Source organism: Ornithodoros turicata, chromosome 10 (assembly GCF_037126465.1).
Source record: "Ornithodoros turicata isolate Travis chromosome 10, ASM3712646v1, whole genome shotgun sequence".
In the NCBI taxonomy this organism is placed as follows: domain Eukaryota; kingdom Metazoa; phylum Arthropoda; class Arachnida; order Ixodida; family Argasidae; genus Ornithodoros; species Ornithodoros turicata.
The window spans coordinates 5,817,686-5,842,231 of NC_088210.1; the positions used below are offsets into that span (position 1 = coordinate 5,817,686).

At 45.0% G+C, this 24,546-nt stretch overlaps 1 protein-coding gene across 1 annotated transcript in view; it reads right to left on the reverse strand.

The window, feature by feature from the left end:
* LOC135370355 (neprilysin-1-like) overlaps positions 1 to 24,546 on the reverse strand; it is a 101,231-nt gene that overhangs the window by 42,424 nt on the left and 34,261 nt on the right. The window contains exons 8-11 of the mRNA XM_064604090.1: positions 12,162 to 12,248; positions 11,969 to 12,099; positions 8,965 to 9,199; positions 677 to 775 (exon numbers count right to left, since the gene is read on the reverse strand). Of these exons, the coding sequence (XP_064460160.1) occupies positions 677 to 775; positions 8,965 to 9,199; positions 11,969 to 12,099; positions 12,162 to 12,248 (552 nt within the window). The remainder of the gene's footprint in view (positions 1 to 676; positions 776 to 8,964; positions 9,200 to 11,968; positions 12,100 to 12,161; positions 12,249 to 24,546) is intronic.

Below are 24,546 nucleotides of genomic sequence, written 5' to 3' on the forward strand. Positions count from 1 at the left end.
GCCGTGCTAGGGTGACGGACGTCATCGTTTTCTGGAACGATTTCCTGTTTCCAACCTTCCTAAATTTGGGCTGCTACTAAATGATGAATAATCTCTATGAATGATGAATGAACTATGAAATATGAATCATGAATAATCTCTGTGAATGCAGGAACAGAACCACAGCCACTAAAATGGGTTAGAAGGGACCACTCTTTCACCGTCGAACTTTATCTTAGAAGAGAAGGTTACCCATAAGAGATACCCAGAACACTATATAAGGCAACATACATATCAGGCATTTCCTACGGGAAACGATACCAGGAAAGGATCCTGCCTAATCACTTCGGAGGACGAACTCACGTTCCTCCTGAAGCCATCGTATCCTGGGATTCAATCAAACAAGGCCACATGATAAGTCACCTGTCTTAATAATTCAACGACCGCAGGGTACAGCCCGCCGTCACTGGGATCTGCGCAGGATTTTAATATTTGCCGTGTAATGTAAATCTGTATAGGGGGTATGGGTCACACGTAGCCGTTTTTTCTTTCTTCTTCTTCTATTTCTTTTTGGCTGGCATTTACGGGTGTGCTCTACGGTGTTTGGGGGTGCGGGTAAATCCTTGATCGTCCCTTCTGCATCTGGTAATGCGTATTTGCTGAGTTGTATAATAAAGTTTTCTTAGAAAAGTCAAACCTTCTTTGTGGCGTGCTGCAAGGTCTCTGCATCCATCCAATCACTCTGCTTGAGGCTGCTCAGGAAAGCCAGTCTCAGTTCTTCAACCAGAAGTTCCATCTGCATATTATCAGCACGGAATTTGAGTTCAGTAAGCAACGCTACTCCGCTTAGGAGCATTCTGGGAACAAGTACAACTACTATGCTATGGTTGCACCAAGATGCCTGAACGTATAAATGTTTAGGTGTTCCTACCTCTGCTGGAAATAGTAGGCACGATCTCATTCATTTCTTCCCGAAATTTTAATGAGATTCAATGAGAAATCAGACCGCCAATTCGTTCAACGTGTGAAAGCCGACTCTTTCTCATTGACTGAATTGGAAGGAAAGCAGGGAAGCTGCCTTCGCGAAACCGGGCTCGCCGTGTTGTGTGGAGACCACATCAACGAAGTAAGGAACCAATTCAACGAATTGGTTTAGTGGGCGCGTCAATGAGATATGTTGATTTCCAGTTGATTTAATGAGATCCGACGTGTTGTGTATTACAGACTGCGCCAATAGAAGGAATGAGGAAGTGGCCTAATGTATATCAATAAGAGACTGCTTTCCAATTGATTTAATGGGATCCAACATGTTGCATTGCCGCCACTACAATAATTGAGAAGTTAGTTGCTAAAGGAACGAGTGTAATGGTGACCAACGGTACATCATTACTCTCAAATTAAGTGATAATATATGATTAGGAAGAACGCTGCACGTTCGTATTGACGATGAACTAATTCGAACCAATTCAAACAAATGAAATTCCAGAACACGAATCGTATAGAAAATATTGCAAGTGAAATTTGAATGAAAATTTGAATTTAAAATTTATTCCCAACAAATGAACTGAGGAGGCGAGCAGACCGCCGGCCGCCATGTCGCCAACGCCAGGAGGGCGCGTTTTAATACATTTCCGTGCATCACCACATAGTGGCTCGTGCGAGTTGAAAATAGTTCGCGTTATTTCAAATGTTTGTGAACATATTATCCTCAAAAGTACATGTGCTGTGCTATTTTGGTATTACGCCTCTTACTGTAAGCTATTGTTAAAGCATTCGGTACAAGATTCAGTGGATGTATATGGACGCGTTCTCCGGAACCACCGGGACGCCGGGACCACCACCAACTGAATAATCAGACTCACGTAATGTTGGAGCGTAAGGATGTGTGCAGTCGCTCACAAGCAGTCGGCGTCATTCGTGCTTGATGTTGAGGATTCTATCCGTGTCTAAGGTAAGTAGTCGATTTGTCAAGCATTCCTGTTTTTTCAACGCCGCTTTGCATGTTTTTACACCTTCTCGCAGGTAGTACGGCCGTTGATGGGAGGATCGTGCAGTCAGTGTGTTGCCATCCGCGCTGTGTGCAACGGTATGTAATCTATTTTGACGCTCACTTACGTTGGCATGCTGCTGTTCCAGCAGTGGCGTATCTAGGGTGTGGCAGGTGTGGACAGGTGCCATGGGCGCCAGGTGAACAGGGGCGCCATTATGTGGTCGTGTGTGAATGTGCCAGGTCGGGCGCTCAACCTGGCACATTCATAAATGATCTAAAACACCCGCCATTAGAGAGGTTGTAGTGTGAAACCTAGTGCGGACCACACGAAAACGCATCCCCAAGGTCATCATGTTAACCATGTTGCCATGGGCGCAGGTAGCTCTAGATACGCCACTGTGTTCCAGCACCTTTTTCATTATCTTTCGAAATGGTATTACTTGAAGGTTACCTTCGTACGACGCGGCTAGCATAGGGGCGTCGGCATTTGTCAGCAGGTGGTCAAAACGGAATCTCAACGAAGCTGGATGGCCTTAATTTTCACCCAAGAAAGACAAGCTTGACGGGGCATTAGAAATCCCCTACGAAACACAGGAGAACATTATGCCCTCGAGCTTTTTTTTTCTCGTCGGCACTGTTCGGACATGGGGATACATCTCTATGAACTTACTCATTCAGGATTTATATTGCGTGAGTTGATGATGGACAGAATGCTTTCGCAACATGTAAGTGCTCATTTAGGTTTCTATTCTTGGAGTTTACTGTCTTGCTAGCGATTTTCAACCGCTTGGTGAATAATTCGCTCTTATAGAAAACATCACAAATAACTTTCACCTTTGTATGTGCCACTTGCAATGTTTTCTCATGTACAGTATTGTTATATGTGTAAGAATAAATGTTCACGCAGGAACGGTGTTGTGTGTAATTCATTTTTATAGCGAAAACATGCTTTCTGATGCAACAGAATAGTCGCTGCACATTCAAAAAGTGCATCGACAATGATAATTTCAATGCGACTTTAATGGGTGGAGGTGATGGTGAGAGGGCTCGCCGTTGTCGGCCTCACAGAGGTGGGCACGTCACGACTTACGCCCTGGGGGAATGTGCGTCCTGGGCCGACTTCTAAGGGAACTGTGCCGCCTATGCTTAAAAGCGTATGAGGAAAAACCAGGAAAAAATCCTTAAATGGGTGGTGGTGGTGGTGGTGGTGGTGATAGGGCTTGCCGTTGTCGGCCTCACGTATGTGGGCAACGTCACGACTCACGCCCTGGGGGAATGTGCGTCCTGGGCCGACTTCTAAGGGAACTGTGCCGACATATGTCTGAAAGTGTCTAAGGAAAACCCATGAAAAACCCCAGACAGCACAGCCGGCACCTTAAATGGGAAAATCCTTGCTGCTGTACATTTGGCAAATGGGAAACTAGGCTGGCCTCCAATGCGTGCGACCGAGCGTGGTTCCACTTCGTTCCTATTGACATTTACAGTGGTTTCTCATTGAAACCCACTAAATTCTTGTTGTTTTCAATAAGGTATTTGTCCAAAATTGTCGATTCGGAATGAGGAATTTCGGTCACCTTCAATGACAATTGTGAATGTGATATCCATTTAAACCGAATGAGATTTCTCGTCTATTTTGAATTGGATTATTTCCAGCAGGGACGTGCGTTAATTCGACAATGTCAAACTCGTACAGTATCGCATCTATTACGACGACATATCATCGACACACGGATATGTTTTTCCCTCCTAGGGTGTAGTTAATGTCCGCTCAAATCGCAGCATATGGAGTACTGCGTTCAACGACGACCCAGCAGAGCAGCAGACAGAATCGTTACTTCCTTTGGTGGGAGTCGAACCCGCCACCTGAACATTAATTTGCACGCTACTACTGACAACCGAAGACGGTTAGAGAACGCATGTGGAAGTAGTGACATGTCGATAACCGAGCAAAAAGACACGAACAGCACAGGACGAATCGACTTATCGACGTATCGTCTTACCAACTAGTCCAATTCTCCACAGTTGTGGTTGTCCATACTAAAAGAGCCACCTCAGACACAGACGAAAAAGTAGAAAACAAACAGGCTCACTTACGACTGAGGTTTAATGTACAAAAAAAAAACGAGAAGTTGAAACACAGTGGTTATGGAAGGTGATGATGATGTGAGTAGTATAGAGCAACGTGCAAGAGCAGTGAGCAGGCCAAGTGTTTAACGAGCAGCGGAATGTTAATAGAATACTAGAGGTCCTTAATATCTAGAGACAGCATAGTTACCCTCCGACCATGGAAGGGTTTGACACAATGAATCAACTACTGTGAGGTTTTGAGAGAAAGAGAAGATAGCAGTGAAAGGCATTTGAGTCCCCTTTGTAGGTAATCAGATACGATCCTCTGCCACGTTCCTCGTTCACTAATGACAGCACGAACAGGCAAGTCGGGCTTACGGCAAGATCAGACTGTTTACGTTTGTTAACAACATTCTCAAGAGGGTGAAGAGATTCAGAGAGAATGCCTAGAGTCACTAAATAAGCTACGCTTATTTAGTGACTCTAAGAATGCCAATGATGCGGGTTTTCCGGATGGACCCCTCAAAGGGTTTAAACAAGGAACCAAGAGCGGAGTTAACCTTAGCATGAAACGACGATACGGGGAGAATGACAAATCGTTCTTCGTTCTCTGAGGGGGCCTACTCCCCCCATGAAAAATTCGGGGGGCAATAATACATTGCATTGTAATAGCATTACTGTAATACATTCTGTATTAGTATTATAATATGCGAAAATATGTATTAAAACTAAGAAATGCTAGCAACACCCTGAGCCACCGAGTAGTCATGAAGGCATGTTTACTGGTAAAGCAACGAACATGGAATGAAAAGAAAGCTTTTGCGGAGGTGAGTGTTCCTACACAAGGAGATGAACGTGCAACATACACTTCGCCCTTTACTTTCCGCAACATATATCCCGGGGTCAGACAGGACGGGACACGCTAGAGCTCCAGGTTGTGGATTTGTTGCTGCACTGGCCATCGCAGAATGTCTCCGTCAGGTAGTTTATGTTGCAGGGTCGTGCTTGGGCATCTCCGACAGGAGAAGGTGCCACCACCTGCAAGGGGTCAGATGCCCCTTGATTTATCAGATGATACCAAGAGCACCACACCACCAGTGTCGAATGCAGTACACAGTAGACGTTGAGCTGAAGGCAGTTCCACAATGTATTCCAGCTGCCACTTCCTTTCCATCCAGACTTTTTAAGTTTCAGCAGCTTCTCGTCGGCAGGTAAAAGCACAGTGGGGCACAGGCCCACAGAATGCTGCTTCGAGCCACACAGAATGCAGCTTATCTCGCGACCTTCAGTTACTGCAGAGAGACCCGTTGCAGAAAGTCTACGTACAGAAGATTCCTGGAGATGCGCCGAGTGGACTTGTGCAGAGTGATTCACAGTCCCTCCTAGGAGGCGTTTACTGTAGTAAGCTTTCCCCCCAGATAGCTGATCAAAAGCCGCAGCTCGCAAGAGTCAGATTGGGTTGGCTGTATGGTGCGAACTCCTGCACCTTGGACGTTCGCCTGGGACGCACTGTGGCGGTAAAACTCAAGCTCGAGATCGTGTGCAAGCTTCTTGAGCAGTGCTGTTTTGAGCACAATGACGTAAAAGCTGTCAAGGACCGAGAAGCTTTCAAGTTGCACATCCGTACGGTAAGGGTATTGTATAGATGCCTTAGCTTCCCCACGTCGTCAGAAGACCGAATGGTCCGCAACTCTAGCAAGTGGCTTAGATGTTCAGAGACTAATTTATCCCTGTTCCCAAACTGATTCTTTAGAATCTCAAGCGCTGCGGGATAGTTGTCGTTAGTCACATCCAAGCCCTTGATGGCCAACCCCTCCTTGCCGATGACCAGCGAGCAGTGATGCTGGAACCTCAGTACATTCGACAGATTCGTGTTATTGTCGACCGCCGCGTTGAACTGGTCCCAAAAGGACTGCAACGAGGACAGGTCTCCGGTGAAGAGCTCAACACGCAATTTCAGTAGACTCACGGCATATGGCTAGCTGTGTCCCGAGGGTCTTCCACACTGAGCAGGGGTGGTTGTCGAGTTTTCTCGTGGTCGGTTAAGATATCACTGAGCGGCCAGTCGAGCCGTTGTAATTTCCTCCAAGTAGCGATGGCGTTGAGCAGCCTGTGCCTCCGTTTCGGCTTCATCGATAATCGCAGAAATATCTCCGATCATATCTCCGTTGAGAACCGAAGCCTTCGTTTTAAGAACCTCAATTTTGACTTCTAGCTCTTCTCTTAATGGAGGAGAGCGCTGAAGAATGAAGCGTATCTTGTCGGCAAGGCTACTACTTCCGGCAAGAACTGGTGATTACGAAGTCTGTCCATATCGTGCTTGCGTCTCATCAGTCTAAATCAGGTACTGAGCAGATCCTTCTTCCCGGGTTTCGGCACCAAGAAAAACTGTAGAAAAGGCTTGCATTGCATGCAAATGCTTGCAAATGCTTGCTTGCTTGCAAATGCATTCGCACACTGGTGATGAAAACATGCTTACTGCACAAGCGACGAATATGGAATGAAAACAAAGCTCACGCGCAGGCGAATACGCTTGCACACCCAGATGAACGTGCAACGTACACTTCGCCCTTTATAACCGCGACAACCCGTATTACTGTATTACTTGTTGAGACAGTAATACTTTTCTGCCTTCCCACTGAGCTCTGGCTATTGCCTCTGTATGACATAGCTTTATATGAGCTGACGACAACGACCCATGTTCTGGAAAAATGGGTTCATGTCATTGCACCTTGGCACTGTACATGCCCCCCTCTGTCTTTTCGCAAATTGTCACATTCGTTGACAGAGATGTATCTCGTCACGAGTCTTACATATACCTTTTGTAATAATAATTGCGTGTTTACGTCGCGAGACAACTGAGATCATGAGCGACGCCACAGCGATCGATCTGTGGACTGCTTTTGCCCACCTGAGGGTTCTTTAGCGTGCGATGAAAGCACATCACACCGCACCCCGTATTTAACGTCCCTCGCGGAAGACGGCGTGTATACGTTTTGTGAACCTCTGAAATTTGGGTGTCGTGCTCGTGGAGCACCTCATTCCTGCTGTCACTTCCACCATGGAAAATTCCACTACCATCAATGGCAATTTTTTTTTTTCGTTGTGGTTCATGAGCATCCTGCGCACAACTTGCAAGGCAGACTGTCATTTCTTTCCTCTCGAGTTTCCTGTTAGCGTTCTAAAGCAACTGTGGCTATGAATGGCATACAGACATGGACAGATCGAGAGGGGACAGCAGGAGGGAGTGCCATGCAGTGGGGGGGAAGGGGGGGGAAACTGCGCCGACGTTCGTCTGGAAAATCTTCAGAAAACCCAGCGAACCTCAAACCCAGATTGAAACCCTCGTCACTTACTAGCCTTGGCATGGAAGACGATCATCCTAACTGTAGCACCACGTGACCCTACAGAATAGAGCACTCGCGGATTGCATTTTTGAGAAAATGTTGTTATTAAAGCCAAATAGCCAGTAATTGTTTCATACAACAGGAACTGTAATTGTGAAATAAATGTTATGTACACTTTGGGCTTTTCGAAGATGTTACGTATTTCTGTATTAACATAATGTATTATAATACAGTATAAGTATTATGTATTATAATACACATTTGCCAAAAAGTATTTGCATACGTATTATAATATGGTTTTCTTGGCGTATTGTATCATATATGTGCCAACCGGCTCTATACCCACGGAATGACCACGACGAACAGCTCCGCCCGCTACGCCACGTGGCGCGAGCGTGATCCTTCAAAAAGAACATCGCGCCATGGACGTAGCCCCAGTTCTTCGAGGCGCTGACAATAAAACGCATTGCTAACCGCCTCTGCCTTGTCACGTCTCGTATACAAAAAAATAATCTTACCCCCACCCCTGGCACCTGTGAGTGGTACGGCCCAATAAGTGGTTGCGGGGCAATATATCAACATGTGAGGTGGCTTAGAAACCTAGGAACTGGTAACCAATGAGAGGAATAAACAAATAAGCGATTGAGGTGGTCTGGATGGTGGAGTGGGTATAATGCAAACGCATTATAAACGAATTTCTGCAAAAGATCTGCGGTACTTTTATTGCTGCAGAGGCTCCGGTGTTGTGACGCCAATCTCCAAAGAGTGAGAGGGCGGCGCTCAGAGGAGGAGGACGCCGTCCAGACGCTCATAGTGCCAAGGCATTCCTTTTCTCAAGGCCGTTGTTTGGCTGTGTAGGGAATGACGTTTTCGCCTTTTTCCAGAGAGGGAATTGCGGCATACTCCCAACATCCGGTGTCTGTGTCGTGTATTACGTCGAATATAGCATTCAAACCAGACTTCGAGGTAACTCGTTACTGTAACTAAGTTCCTTTTTTTTTTTTTTGTAACTTGTAACTTAACTCGGTTCTTTTGCGCCATGACTTTCAGAGGACCTCGTTCCTTTTTCTGGTAACTGTGCCAAAGTAAGTTAAGTTCCAAGTTACTTTTAATTCGCTTTTCACTCACGTGCACATATTTTCTTGCTTTCTCTCCGGTTTCTTCTAAGCGTGCTGCATTCCTCCGCAGGTAACTGAAGGATTTAACTCAACTGCTCACGCGCGCTGCACCTTCGTAATGCTATTTTGTGTCCGAAGTAACTTCGAAGTAACTCGTTCTTTTTTTAGGTAACTCGGTAACTGCGAGTTACATTTCAGTCTGAAGAACTTTGTTATTAACTTTTTCAGACGGTAACTTAACTCGTAACGAGTTTTTTTTTTTTTTTTTTTGACGGGTAACTTCTCAATCTATTACTCAAACTCAAACTATGACCAAACTTTTAAAAAAAACTCAAACTATGCCGCTATTTGGGAGCGTGGGATTTTCGATACCGTGGTACACGAGGAATCACCTGACAGTATAGTTTCCAAGTCGACTGGAACGGACCCTGGAACGGATGCGACCCTCCCTTTGCCTACTCACATCATCTTTGGCGTGCTTGGGAAACTTGTTCTCGATGTACAGGCGTCCAATGACGTCAGGCGCGATACCGTATGAGCTTCCCACAGATCCGAGGCATCTTCGCCATCGAGCCGCTCGCTTTGTCACACCATACGTAGCTCGGCTCAGATTGAATGCCATCCTACCGAGCGCTGGAACAGCCACTGGCCCGAAGCTCCGAACCATTCGCCAACCTATATAGTTGTGTATACTGCTCCTGTAAGAAGTTGGAGTAACAAAATTTGCTTCACTTTTCGGTACATCTCGCACGAATTGTATCTGTCAACAGCGCGACGCTCGTCTGAGGGATCAGTAACTTTCTACGGCCTTCAATGGCGCGCACAACTCCCGACGAGCGACTAAATTGACATAGAGCCCGACAGCATTCGTTCACAAGCCATTGCTGACGTCAGCTGACGTCAGCAGACGGGCTCCAAGGTGAGCCGTTCTAGGTGTCCAAAATCAACTATTTCCACCTCCGATAAAATTCCAGCACCCCTTTGCATCCTCCGCAAAATCCCTGTTCTAAATCTCGGTCCGAAGTCATCTCAAGTCTGACGACGCTGGACACGATCAAGGAGCAGCGCCCGCTTGCACGAAACGGACTTAGTGTAAAACTTAACGAGTTTCCCACTTAGTGTAGCGCCGGAGCTGCAAGTGGCTTGCACGAAACGTTTACAACACTAAAGTGGTGGCGCTAGCTCCGTGCAATTTAGGACGCTCTGCAAGGGCCCTATAGGAGCACCCTAAATTACCCCACTAAAGCTTAGGACTAACATGTCAGCGGCTATGAACCGTGTAGCGAGGATTCGTCGTCGGCACCAACTCTATCTCGCAATACGGTACGCGTTTTCCTCGCAGTACTAACAACGTCTCATATTTTTATGCTGTGGGTGCCGTACGTTTTGTGTGTTTCGTTAGTAACATCTCTCAAAATGATCGCCGTGGAGGTACCTCTCACCGGCATTGCCGGTGGAGATAATCTCTCCATCATCAAGCAATTCGAGACATACTTATGGCCTCAGGCTTTATTTTATTTAACGAAGGTACGCAACAAGTGACCTAACGCGTTCTTGCAGCTGCAACGATATTACAATACCTTATTTTGGTTCTACAAACTGTTTACGTACGACGGCAGAAGCAGACGACTTCCCACAATCCAAACATGTAGTGACGCACGACTTCCTGGGATGAGCTCCGAAAGTTATCTTTCGACCAATGACAGCCTCCGAAAACTGCTACAGCTCGTAGCCACGATCCACTTTAGAACACTTGGCTTCGGGCGTTCCTCGAAGTGTTCGTGCAAGGCAACCCTAAACCTAGTGCACTAATGCATTAGTGCAACAGTTGTTAAGTGTTACACTTCGGAAGGTTTCGTGCAAGCGGGCCCAGATCTTGTGTCTTCAGTTACTTTTAAGGCCAGACCAACCTGTTTTCAGGAAATATTCCGAATATATCACGATTGGTTTGTTAATATCCTAAAGTACTCGGGAAGCAGTGAAACGAATGTCTTGTGTATGACACTTAATAATATTTAAAAAAAATGTAATGACCACGAAGGTGTTGTGCAGGTTTAATCATGTGATGACCGTTGTACCTTTGAGAACGGGTGTCTAAGAATAACAAAGTCAATGTCGCACTTTGCAGGGTTTCTCAAAAACAGAAAGCTAAAGAAGACGAAAAGGCGCTTTCGAAATCAGTTACTGAACCACATTGGCTCGATGTATTCTTTTTCCTTCGAGTTTTCCGTGGCTCTTTTTTCTTTTTTTGTCCGAAGAACGAAACAGAACCAACCGCACGTGATCTCAGGAGTGAAACGCATAGTTAAGCTGTGTACAACCCTCTTTGTCAGCTCAGTAAACTTTCTTGCTGTCCTTCCCGATTCATCACGAAAGCTCTTGGGTCTAAACAGGTTTTGACGTTCCGAAGCGTTCGAAACGTTTTCGTGTAGTGTCGCGATGATAGACATTCTACCACACAAAGACAACATTCCTTCTCTTCGTAGATTTTACTGATAGGCCTGCATCTTTCCTTCGTTTTTATCTCAGTCGGAATGAGTTACTTCCGTTCCCTCGTAGTCTCTGAAGCAACTCATTACGAGTTGCATGTATCGCACTGCCAACACTTTACTTGAAAAGCTTCTCAAAGGCTGATGAAAGATGAAAGTCACTGAAAAGGTTAGCCAACTGTAGGACTCGAACCCACATCTTCTGAATTACCGGTCCAGGACTCTACCAATTGAACTAAGCTAACACGCCTTCCCAGCGACTTCCAAGGGAGCGTCATCTAAAGGGACAAACCAGCCACTCTCTCTCACTCATCCTCATTTCACTCTTACATTTTTGCTCCCTCATACACGCATTCATACGACGGGATCGACGCAGGCGGCAACTGTTGAACATGAAAGAACTGATGTTCTGAAGCTGGAACAACATAGAAAGGACAAGTACTTATACAAAGCCTCAAATTGCCTAAGAAATTAACGATGAAAGATGAAAGTCACTGAGAAGGTTAGCCAGCTGTAGGCTCGTACCTGGTTCGAGTCCTACAGCTACTTTGTTCCAGCCTCATAACATCAGTTCTCTCTTGTTCTCCAAGGCTGTCTGTTTGACGTCTTCGGCTATATGGCGTCCAGTGTCGTCAATATATGACGCTGCTTGGACAAATAATCTGACCTATTTGTAGCTAAATGTTGTCGTAAAAATCCATCCTTTTTCCCGTCATCAAAATGTGCTATGTGGAAGAGTGTCTAGTTACGTTGTGTCATCCCAACACGTCCAGTTACTTACACAGAGTGGATACGTGATAGGGTTTTTTTAGCATTTGCCATTCGTCGAACCAAAATCGATGTGCGCTTCACTACCCATTTCTACAGGACACTAATTGTAGGTGAATCCACATCTTACGATAATGCGCGATGAGATATCATAATTTTTGGTAATTCTACAACAGTTTGATTATTGAAGGGCTGAAAGGCTACGCGTACCTGTTGACACTATTCACCAGATTCAGGAGTGCTTCGATGTAGTCCAGTCCGCTGACGATTATTTGGTGATCCTCTTGTAAGGTGATATTTACTTCATTGAAGATGCGATTCAAGTAGTCCAACCATTCGAACTACATGCGCAAACGAGGCAGTAACTCAATAAAGAGCAAAGAAGAAAATGAACTGCACTTACGCTTGGAAACCTTTCCTTCAGGTCTGAGATGTTCATTCGCGTAAAATCATCTTTGATGACTTTGTTCTTTTTGGTGGCATTTTTTATCTGTAAAGGTGACATACATTGCACAAGTGACAAGGTTCTGACATGTGAACACGGCAGACTGGTAACTACCAAGACGAATATTCCCATGTTGTTGAGTCGTGTCATGCTCTGTGAACCGCTGGAATGAATACCTTGTGGTACTTTCATAGATAAAGAAGTAGGCCGATTTCCTGAATATGGCCATTGAGGAACCTCAGCCAATCATCGTTCATGCTTCAGTTATGTTTTTGTGGCGCGGATCACGGTACCGAGACGTATACTGACATGTCCGGTGCGATATCATTTCTCCAGGTATCCACCGGGACATTTCGTTAAAGAATTTTATTGCACCGGATCGACTCGTTCAGGCTGAATAGATTGTAGGATGCAAAACTAAGTGATGCTTCCATTACCGTGCATTCAATGACAAGTGCGTTATGAATCCTTTTCTTCCCCAGTGCTCAACGACACCGGGAAAAAAAACGAAAATTTTGAGAAAAAAACAGTGTTTTTTTTCCTCGTCCCCGGAAAAATTGCCCAAAATTTCCAGGCGACAAAAATTCAAAAATGTTATTTTTCGTGCCTTCGATGCGTTCCAACCCGCCAACAGTGCCTTAGGTGCCTCTAATCCGCCAACAACCACCAACTTAGAGCTCCGTCTGGCTGCTCCAAGCGATCGCCATCGCGTTCACAAAATGTCGGAGTTCTGGTCGGTGGTTGTTCCAATTACCTATCGCTGAGTAGTCACCAGTCTCATGGCATGCTCTGCTCTGCATTTATGCCTAGAGGGTGAACACTACTGAAGCTTCTAGCTCATTGTATGGTGTGGCTTGGCCGGCAATGCTTCGACTCAGCAGTAACCGCGTTTGTTTCCACTCTTCCAATTTTTCAGAAAAAAAAAACGAAAGAAACAGTTTTTTTCGAGCGATCCAAAATTTCCGGAAATTTTGCATCTCTATCAACGACGACATCGAAGTCTGACAGACGTGTATCGCGCAATTAAGTGCAACACACGGATATAATAGCAACAGTCGTCCGACAACGAAGCGTCATTCGCTGAAATCGCATATTCCAACGCCAACTAAAAATATTCACCGGTGAGTAACTAAAGGGGCACTAAATTTGAAAAAAAACGAAAGTTCCCGTCACCATGGCGATAACGCAAAAGGAATCGTGTTCGTCCGTTGCGCAGTGTGTAGTTGAAACATTAAGAATGGTGCCAATTCGGAGGTTCCTCATTCCCTTATCCGGATCTGCGACGCCACCTACAGTGCACCCATTTCGGGCACGGAAATATGTGCGGAAACATCCTATTCTTGCATATCTTTGTTGAATCAATGCCGTACGCAAGGGCATCGGAAGGTGGGGGCAGAGGAGGAGGTCTCCCCTCCCCCCCCCCCTTCCTGGACTTCCCATTTTTCATATGTACGTGTCATCCGAGACAAAGTCGCTTTCGGCTCTGTTAACACGCAGAGTGAAAACAAATACCCGAAAAGGTACTATCCACCCAATTATCCTATATGATACGGTATGTGCGAACCTGCTGCGCGACTAGTAGCGACACGCGATTCGGTATATCAAGAACGCGAGGTGGACTCCCCGTACGCGTTAGGTCCATCACATAACGTAGAGAAACGGGGTAGTTGGTAAGTCATTACTTCAGGGTTCTCTGCAGCAGAGAGAGACACAGAATGTGTAAGCACACCGTCCCTTGATCTAAAACAAGCTGTGATAATGTATCTCGGTAATGATTCCTAGTCTTCACGTGCCCTAATGTTCCTGGTGATCACGTGTTTGCGATATGCCTACGCCATGGAAATTACCCATTTAAATGTGTCAACAATAAAATTTTGCGTTAGTTGTGAGTACGCAGTCTTCCTGTCTCTTTCTTCTGTCCTTGTCTCTCGACTGCAAAAAAAAAAGAACCTGAAGAAGGTCCATCACAGTCAGATTGCATGGACGAGTCGTTTCCAAGAAACACATCAGTGGCTCCTCTGGGTTGGGTTAGATTATGGCTCGCCCCCACTGCCGCGAGGAACTTCCGACGTCTCTGGCTGTACGAGAGTAGCGCCGACTTGGCTGCGACGCGTACAGATGCATCTCGCCGACTTGTCCTTATCCCATAGCGCCCGTTAAGAGGGGATACCACCTCCGGCGGCCCCATGTATTTTCTATGGGACAAACTTTGCAGTCTCTTTCGGTAAATAATGAACCGATTTTCACGAGACTGGTCTTGTTGGATAGCATTCGGAAATGCGCTTTGTCGCTCCAGGAAAAAGTATTGCTTTTCTCAAGACATTTTTCTAAACCCGTTATTGAAGTACAAAAAATTACCAAAATTGGAAACTCAAGCTTTGACACGCTCTGATAAAAAAACTAAGAGACCTATGCGGAAATTTTCCTGGAGCGGCAAAGCAAAAATCTTTCTAGAGCATTTTAACATGAGGATCATCCACATCCGATTATCTGTTCTCTCGATATATGATAAAATGTGAAGGTTGGTAGCGCGCTGCATTTTGCGCCTCCCTGTGGCGCCATATCGCGGGCTAAAGGGGTACAAAGAATCCCTCCGCCACACAACAGCGTAAATCCAACACCCTATCCTAGATTCCCTTTCCTGAAAGGTTCCATTCCCTCTGATGAAGTCTTTGAAACAGCTCTTTTTGGGATGTTAGGTAAGGGAATGACAAAAGCGTCTGCTGTTTGGGATTGTTGGAGATAGTATGTGTGTCGCAATCTCCCAGTCTCTTCCCTGCCTAGGGTTTTTCCGACCTGATCGGTATGGCAATGCAAGTTTTCCGGCAGGCAAGTCTGCAGCTATGTCGATCACCCTTGTTTGTTTTCTGTGCACAGTGGCCGCCAATCTTTCGGTGAAAGGACCATGTATCCTACTTTTATATGGTGCTGTCTTTGAAAGCATACAAGTTTTTAATTGCACTGAGTATGAAAATCGGCACTGCCTTTGTTATTAGTTGCTCCGGTGCAGGGGTTTAGGAAAAAATGCCCCCACCCCCCAAAAATCAAAATGCCACCGAAAAAATTATCAGCTGGAAGAAATGTGCACAAAAAAATGTCCCCTGAGGGCCATCCAATATTGATGCGCGTGGGCTTGTTCACTTTGGACGTCGGCTTTTTGCTACAGTGTGAATAAACACGGGGGAGGGGGGATATGAAGATGAATTAAAGAAAAAGGGAAAAAAGGAAAGGTCAACCGAAGCGAGTAGTCGTACATTCTGTTTGAATTCCGAATCAAACATGCAATTCAACGTTCGAATTCCTAATCGCATCGATGTCTCTTCCAAACCGAACACATTTCAATAATTGATTGATTGATTATTTAAAAGAAAACCAGGGAGAATAATGTCGAAGCTGCACACGTTAGACTAGAGGGCATAAAATAATGTGAGCGCTGCTCCAGCATGGAAAGCAACGGAGGGCACGAAACGTCTGTGTAAATTGTAGCAAGATAAGCTGAGTTGATAAGGAAATTTAAAGATTACGTCCGTTTCATGCTGAATAATGATTTCGCATGTGGTGGGCACCATATGCGTACGGGTGTAGGAAAAAATGGTCGACAAAAAATGACCCCTCAAGCAGTCTTGTGCCCGTTGCTCGACAAAAGTAATTGATTACCGTTACCGTTACTTCTACGCAAAAGCTAATTGATTACCGTTACCAATTACTGGACTCCAAATGTGATTGAGTAACGAGTAGAAAAGTAACGCGTTACTCCGGTCGTTACTCTACATTCACGCAAATTATACCCGTCCTTGTGTGCCCCAAGAAAAAAAAAAAGGAGAAAAGAAAGAAAGAAAAGGAAAAGAAAAAGCTGTTCAACAGCGGAACAGCTGGAGAACAGCAAAAAACACAAACACGTAGAAGAGGTAGATCTGTACGGCTACTGTATTTATGGCCCCGGAAGCCATTGACCCGATTGTGGGAGAACATTTAGTGGAACTTCCCCATGACTCACTAAACCACAAAAGCTTCATGTACCACACCTCTGGTGTAGGAAGGGATTAGGGTGAGAGACCCTGAGATTCCAGAACGTTATTACAATGACCTCCGGTTGCTATAGTAGAAGTAGAGTCACTAAAAAAGAAGAACGGCCCAACTAAGGCTGACGGGCTTGACTTGGTGCATAACATCAGAAAGACAAGTTAATCTCTGCCAGAAAAGTAACCAATTACTGGGTAATCGATTACTCGGAAAAGTCATTGATTACTGGAAAAATTACTTTCACAGTAAACTAACTGATTACTCGAAAACTTAATTTCACGGTAAAGTAACTGATTGCTCTAAAAATACCTCAGAAAAGTAATTGATCACAACTAACGCAATTACTAGTAACGAGTTACGCACAAGTCTGCCCGAGAGTACTGCGTGGACAAAAATGCAGGGGCGTAGTTGCAGATCGCGGGTGTAGGACAAAATGTCCCCAGCTGCCGTCACTCAGCCGTCTGCCAGTCCTCAACTGCGTTCTTGTTCGGCGGATTAAAAAATCAGATTACTCAGATTTTTTTTCATTTAAATATGATGAATATTGATTAAATCACTGAGTTGATTTTTGTCTTCTAAGACAGATCTTCACCTCATGGCTTCCGTGTGCCACCTCGTAGTAGCGAAATCACTTTTTGAGCACATACAAAGAAGGGCGTCTAGACTTCTAACAGTGCGGCTAACAGTTACTAGCTAATGCAAATGGAGATCTATTTGAAAACTATATATTATGAATTACACCGAATAGTAATAGGAAAAAGAAATAACTGGAGAAGTTTTACGCTCGTGGAATGACCACCCGCCATGTGTAACCAAATTGTTTGCCAGTGTGCCGGAGAGCCACTGAAGGGGTCACGTGACGCTGTTTGCGCTAAAAGTCACTGAAGTATAATATATTTCAGGCTGTGGTTCATTTCCAGGCTCAGTCTCATCTTCCCCAGCGTCTCCAGTTCTAATTTACCGGTACTATTCGAATTCAAACATAACATAAGGGAGGTGATTTAAATCTTGATTAATATTCATTACTTAAATCGCGATTAAAATCGGTGATTTAAATCTGGCTGATTTAAATCAATCAACCCTGCACATGATAGCATGAAAAACATTTGCCACATTTGAGGTACCAACGGCTGTGCAACCGGACGGCATCTGGGGACATTTTCGGGGACGTTTTGTCGGAAGCCTATCAAAAGGCCGAAAATCATAACGCCGAACTATCATAAGGCCGAAAGTCAAAAGGCCGAAAAATCAGAACGCCGAACTATCATAAGGCCGAAAGCCAAAAGGCCGAAAAATCATAATGCCGAATTGTCAGAAGGCCGAAAGTCAAAAGGCCGAAAAATAATAAGGCCGAGCAATGAGAAGGCCGAAAGTCAAAAGGTCGAAAATCAGAACACTGAACCGAACACCGAAATAAAACGGCCAAAGAAGCAGAAGACCTAGTGTAATCATCCCTGTGAACGACCACTGAAAGGGAATTTTCTTTTCATTTGAAAAAAAAAAAAAAAGCAATAAACTATAACCTCGTATCGCTAACCTAATTAGCAATAATCTATAACACGTTTACTACAAAGAGAAAGTGTGTGGTAGCCTGGTAGGTGAATGCCAGTGAATGACTTGAATCACCCACTGAATCAATTGTAGAGGAGGTGGTGTTTCCCTACATTTGGTACCCCGAACCTGATTGCCACCGTGCACCATAAACACACAATAACACAGTGGTTCATATCTCTGATTTTCCTTTTTGTTTTGCCCTAAGTTATCGAAAGTACTTTATTAATGCGACGTTCGATGAAACGATTTATTTGCTGTATTAATTCCCAACAAGTTTATTCTATTTAATCTGTAGAGCCAATTTTTTTATCGCAGTTGGAATACCAGTTCTCTTATCCTGGGTTCCTCATTTGTCGGCGTTTCGATAATTCGGTTTTGTGACTTTTCGGCGTTGTGATTTTTCGGTGTTTTGATTTTTCGGCCTTCTGGTTTTCGGCCTTATGATTGCTCGATGTTTTGATTTTTCGGCCTTTTGAGTTTCGGTCTTTTGATAATTCGGCCTTGTGAGTTTCGGCCTTATGATTGCCACCCCGTTTTGTCCGGGGACATTTTTTCCGGATCCCGCAGATCGCCGATGAAGCACCTCAAAGCCGACCGAGTGGTACCATTCGATCTTACGATTTGTTGAAATTGGGAGACGTAGGTTCTTGTTTCTTTTCTGCTTCTTCTTCTTTCATGTGTTAATGGATTAATGAAATCTATATTTGATTCAGCGTTCAACATAAAATCGATATGACTAGCTGCACTAGTTCGCTAGCGATCGTTCGCTGGAAGCTAGTATTTTTCATCTGTTGGTCAGACTTTTCTGTGTCGATGTTTTATGGATAATAAAAGCTGTACACACATTTATTCAATTGTTTCATTGCCCTTACAACTCCGCTTCGGCTAATGATACGGTTAATCTACAATTGAAGGACAACTAAAAAACCTTTATCTGATCAAAAGCTCGAGAATACTATATAGGAAAATATTAGTATCCAGGTTGAGTTGTGAACTACATCCAACGACACCCACGTACAGTGAGCGTGAAATCGGAGCCTCAGGATATGCGATTCATTTCATTGGTACGAATACAGAAGGTAATGCGCCATTTTGCTTACTACGCTGTAGTACTTCCTTTTATAAAAGAACGCGGCTACCATTTTTACATCACATTTGCAAGATATACGTAAAATGCAACAGGACGTTGGAGGATCGGTGAGTAAATGTCTGGTGAGCAATTGTCCGCTCCACTTTCGGGGGATGTGCAGAACGTTTTCTACGTTGTAGTGTTAGAAACAGCGCAGCAATTCTTTTGACCTCAGACCACCGTCAAATTGCTAATTTTCGTAGGTCAGAAGTAGTTGAATGCGCAAGTTACAGCAAACGCACACACACAAAATATAGAAATGTATTTTATAAGAATGGAGATAAGAACTCGTTCCTGGACATTTCATGGAGCACGGTTTCATCGAACGCCATTTCCTCGAATGAACGTTTCACCAAACGCAGATTCACCGAAACCGAAAATCGAAAAAGACTGCAGATGCATACTATAAACAACGTTGAACTAAGGTTTTATATGGCTGTTAATTCAATATTTTTCGTTGTACCATGGGGAAATTATCTCCGTAGCACCCGCAGATTTCGGGTAGCTTACGCGCACATATCGCGATCCCATTTCAGATATTTCCCTACCAATGAAAAAGGTGCCCAGAAAATGTAGAGGTTGCTCCCAGCTTGGGGTCAATTTTTTTTTTTTCAATATGTGTCCTACTGGTATGCGTGATTGTTCCGCACTGTTCTATTCCGCTGTGCTGTTCGTGAATGACAAAGATATGAAAATAACCAGTGGTCTCCCCTCTTCAGCTAAAAAAACAAACAAAAAAAAAAGAAGAAAAATTTCGCATATTCGTTTCGAATACAGCTATTTATAATTCGTTTCGCATGTAGTGCCCCTGCGAATTAATTTCTATCGGAATGAAGTTCACCAGGGCGCCGACAATCGCTCATCGGACAAGAGCTCACCCAACGATATCGCTCACATTTTTACCGTCTGCGACTCTTTTACTGCCATGGCCTTTTCTTTTTCTTCTGTGGGTTCATATTCTAGGACCATTTATTCCGTCACCCATAAGTCAGACATCGAATAGGACGAAGGTATGACATTGTAGTAGAAGTTCTAAACAAAAGTGTTTTGTCGCCTATTTGTGTCCCCCTGCCCGATTGTGACCGTTTCCAATAAAGGAGAAATAAAAAAATGGTATGAGACTCGTAAACATCAAGCATAGACATGAGAGAACTAAGATGTGGGTTCGAGTCCTACAACTGGCTAACCTTTTCAGTGACTTTCTTCTTTCATCGTTAATCAAGCATAGGTTCGCTTGCGTGTGTGTTTTGCAGATTGGAGAAATTTTATATGGTAATGTAATCAATCAATCAATCAATGCACCACACTTTTTCTGTGAATACACAGCACTTGGCTTTACGAAAGCCTAGCTTCTATCTGCGAAATGTTTTGCAACTCCCAGCCAAAGAAACATCAGCAGGTCAATATAATTTTAAAGAAATAAGCGCGGCGAACGAAACGTAACACTTCGACTTTGCGTGCTGGTGTCGAAGAACTCAGACATGGAAAGCTTAGGAAAGCTAAGATAACATCAACCCCAGAAGTCAGGAGATGCAGTCCACAAAGAGACAATGAAGAAGAATTCGCCTTGGTCGGACCTGTCTTTTTTCCTTTAGCTCAGTTGACCTTGGCAACCCACACATGACGGGAGATCCCTGCACCTCAATAGTCAAGGAGGTCACACGTGTTTATGGAACTACACAATCCCGCGGAGGAGAAACTCGTAACAGGGGTATTGATTAGAGCTTTCACCTTGATGAGACCCGGATGTTTGTGTGGCGCCATCTACATGCGACAAAGTCGTGAATCGGAGGTGGCTCCTCGGTGATATCCCCTCTTAAATGCATCGCTTCGGCACGTGGTGGTGGTGCTGGTGATGGTGAAAGGGCTCGCCGTTGTCGGCCTCACAGAGGTGGGCAACGTAATGACTGACGCCCTGGGGGAATGTGCGTCCTGGGCCGACTTCTACGGGAACTGCGCCGACATATGTGTGAAATCGTCTAAGGAAAACCCAGGAAAAAGCCCAGACAGCACAGTCGGCACCGGGATTCGAACGCGGGTACCTCCAGTTGGCCCGCGATTCGCCACGAGCTATTTCCGCGAGCCTACCACAGCGGCTTTTCAGTGCGCGAACTTCGAGTATAACAACAACGATCGCTATGTTAAAGTTGAAGACCGGAGCAGGTCGGCTTGCGCATGTGGCCTCGTGCTGCTCGCCATTCACAACGACGTGATAGTGACGCCGGCGCCAGGACTCGCACAACCGATGTGGTGTACCGAGAATTCGCAAGAACAAACAACTACGTCCAGTAAGAAGAATCGTGTGACTTGCTCCAGCGAAATACGTTCATCTAACGAATTTACGCTAAAAAGGAAACGTCGGCCAGCGCGAAAACAGAATATAAATAAGATCGCCTGACCCCAAAGATGACGTTTCCCACGACGTGGGGCCTGGACAACATGGCCATTTTGTCACTAAAAACCGCTTTAGGGTGGTTACAAAATCTTAACCTTGTGCCCTCCGAGTGCACTACCCGCTGCGAGCCGAACAGTACACGTCAGATTTCAGATGCGTGCGCACCTGAAGCCATTGTTGGGGCTGTGATAATTGGGCTGTTCTGTAAATTATGAAGTCCATGCGTCTCTTCCATGTTCTACAACGTACTGTTCTTGACAAAAATACGACTTCGAGTGGAACAATTCTTGCTAGACCCATACGTCATCTTCGTTGGAAGCTGGAATATTTCGTCATTCTGACGTATTCATTCGTCATTTTGACGTGAAACTCCTAGTTCCACGCACCTCTCAGTCGCCGTTCACCGCGAACTAAAGCGTAATTGTGGTTCTTCCTACGTTGGAGTCAGTGGCGTTGCCGCGGGGGGCTAGGGGATCTCGAGCCCTCCCCCCCCCCTATCTGTCACAGACCGACCCACGTAACTTGTGTAAATCTGAGGAGAAAAATGAGAAAAATAATATATATGGGGGGGGGGCAGCGTGACGATTGCAAAGGTTCTTGCAGTTACCGAGCTACTTGAAATCTCGTGAGGCGACCTCACAGCTCATGATGTAAACGAGTTATTAAACGTTCAAATATTCTGTATTTTCATCTCTCATGAGAGAATTGATGTTCTGAGGTTGGAACAACATAGAAGGGACAATTACATACAAAGCCTCAAATTGCCTAAGAAATTAACGATGAAAGATGAAAGTCCCTGAAAAGGTTAGCCAGCTGTATGACTCGAACCCACATCTTCTGGATGTAAGCGTGAAACGAGGATGAGTGAGAGAGAGTGACTGGTTTGTCCCAGGTCCCCCAAACTCACCTCGGAAAAGCGTGCAACGAAGAAGGCCGCCACTAGATACCCCACTGTTGCCGTTTCGGATCACTTCAGCGCGCTAAGTTTAGCGGCAAAATGTTTTTGTTGTTTCTGCGAATGAATCTAGTCTTTATATGTCCAAATAATACGCGTATAACAACTTTCTGTGTCGTGTTTCACTTTCTGGTCCCGTTTTTAAACGTGTTGAGCGATCGGAAGGATCTAGTGCACGGCTGCGTGCATCACATAGCGTACCTGTCGTACCAGGCGCCGCAGGCGCAGTCGTCCATTTCTCCTTCGGTGACTTGGCCTGGCTTGGATTGTGCTTCAACTGGATCTTTAGCGCGCTACAATTCAACGCAAGCCAACGTCTGGTAACAATGGGGTATCTAAGGGCGGCCTCCGGCATTGCACGCATCGGGATAGGAACAAATACATGGGAAAATGGCGACCTTGGGGGACCTGGTTTGTCCCTTCAGATGACGCCCCCTGGAAGTCGCTGAGAAGGCGTGTTAGGTTAGCTCAATAGACCTCTACCTGTTTGTAAACAAATGACGTCATAATGTTCGATAGCGCCACGAGTTTCGTAGAGTTGAACTACGTTCAAAGCTAGTGACGAACAAGGTCGTGCCCGAAAGCCACGGTCTTGAGGGGATTACGATGGTCTCTGAAAAGGACGCGACCTTCGGTCCTACTTTTATTTCAATAGGAGGCAGCATTCCTGGAACCCAGCCCTCCCATTCTGATCTGTTTTGGTTTCGGTGTGTCTACCAACGTCATGATGACGTTTCTTCGGTAAAGGTTTATTGGTAGAGCCCTGGACCGGTAATCCAGAAGATGTGTGTTCGAGTCCTACAGCTGGCTAACCTTTTCAGGGACTTTTTTAATTTCAAGAAATTTATTTTTTAATTATACTTTGAAAATTGCCGAGCGAGCCTCGCCTTATTATTATTTTTAGAGAAATATGCAGTCCTCTACGGATAATCACAGACCCAACAAAAACTATGGGCAGTATCGCAACAGAAATAGTGAAAAAAAAAAGAGTAAAAATCCCGCTTCAGCCCCGCCTGCTCGATTGTCGCAAAGAAGAGCACACGGGAGATGCGGGGAGAGGAGGAAGTGTTCCCGCCTCTTGTTTTATCTTTCTTTCGCCCGCTTTGACCTTGATGCCGGTGACAACCGTCTTATCACAAAGAAAACAAAAGAACCGAGTTATCACAAAGAAGGCAAAAGGCTGGGACACTTCTTCCTCTAGACGCACATGTGGCGCGCGCTTCTTTGTTAAAATAAAGCCGGCGGAGCTTGAAGCGGAATTTTTACTATTTTTTTTCGACTACTTTAGTTGCGGTACTGTGCATAGCTTTTGTTGTGTATGTGGCGTTGCGTCTGAGGTTCGCTTGGTAATTTTCAAAGTTGAATTGACAGGAATAAATTCCTAAATGGCGGCAATAGTTCCCAGAAGGTAATTGCCGAAAGGCCCAAAATACTCCGACGGGTACGTCGCCAGTCACAATTTTTTAATACCCCTGTCACACGAGCATTTTCGATCCTGCTCGACCGAACCTGCTTGAACCCAATGCAGATCGGATGGTGCTACACGGCCGCTTCCAAGCAGGATCGAACTTTGATCCTGCTTGACTCAAGACAGTTCCCATAACAGGATTGAGAATTTGAAGACGGCTCGACGGCCGCCATTTGCATCCCCGAACACGGTGAACTGTCATAACTTAAGACGGACATGCGCGCGAAGCTACAAATGATGCTTACATCGGTATACGATAAAACCACTAATATCGCTGTTATATAGGAAACGCGAAATTAATGAGTTCCGTTTATTCATTTGCCTATATTCTCGACACCGTCAACGATTCAATGCGCATTGAAAGTGGCCGTGTAGCAGCGTCAAAACTCGAGCGTGCTCGGGAAGTTCGATGCAGATCGGATTCGAGAAAGATCGAAATGCCCGTGTGACAGGGGTATAACACTTTAGGTGAAGCTCCCTGTATGCTGAATGTGGCTCAGTTTATAATTCGAAATGGTGATTAATTTATAACTCGAAATAGTGATGGCTAGGATGTTCTAAATGAGTATTTTGAGAAAATTTAGTTGCAGTGTGAAGTGTGGCAGATGGAGATTAATACTACAGAGTAACACTAAATGTCACAACTAAGAAATCACACTTAATATGTCAATATACGAGTCAATACTACGCCCTAACACAATAACTATCTTTGAATATCTTGGCATAAATATAACCGGCAACATGAAACGGGATGCTGACATGGAGTGCTATTCACACAAAGACGTTAGATGGCGCGACAACGTTTCTGGACGTTTTGGC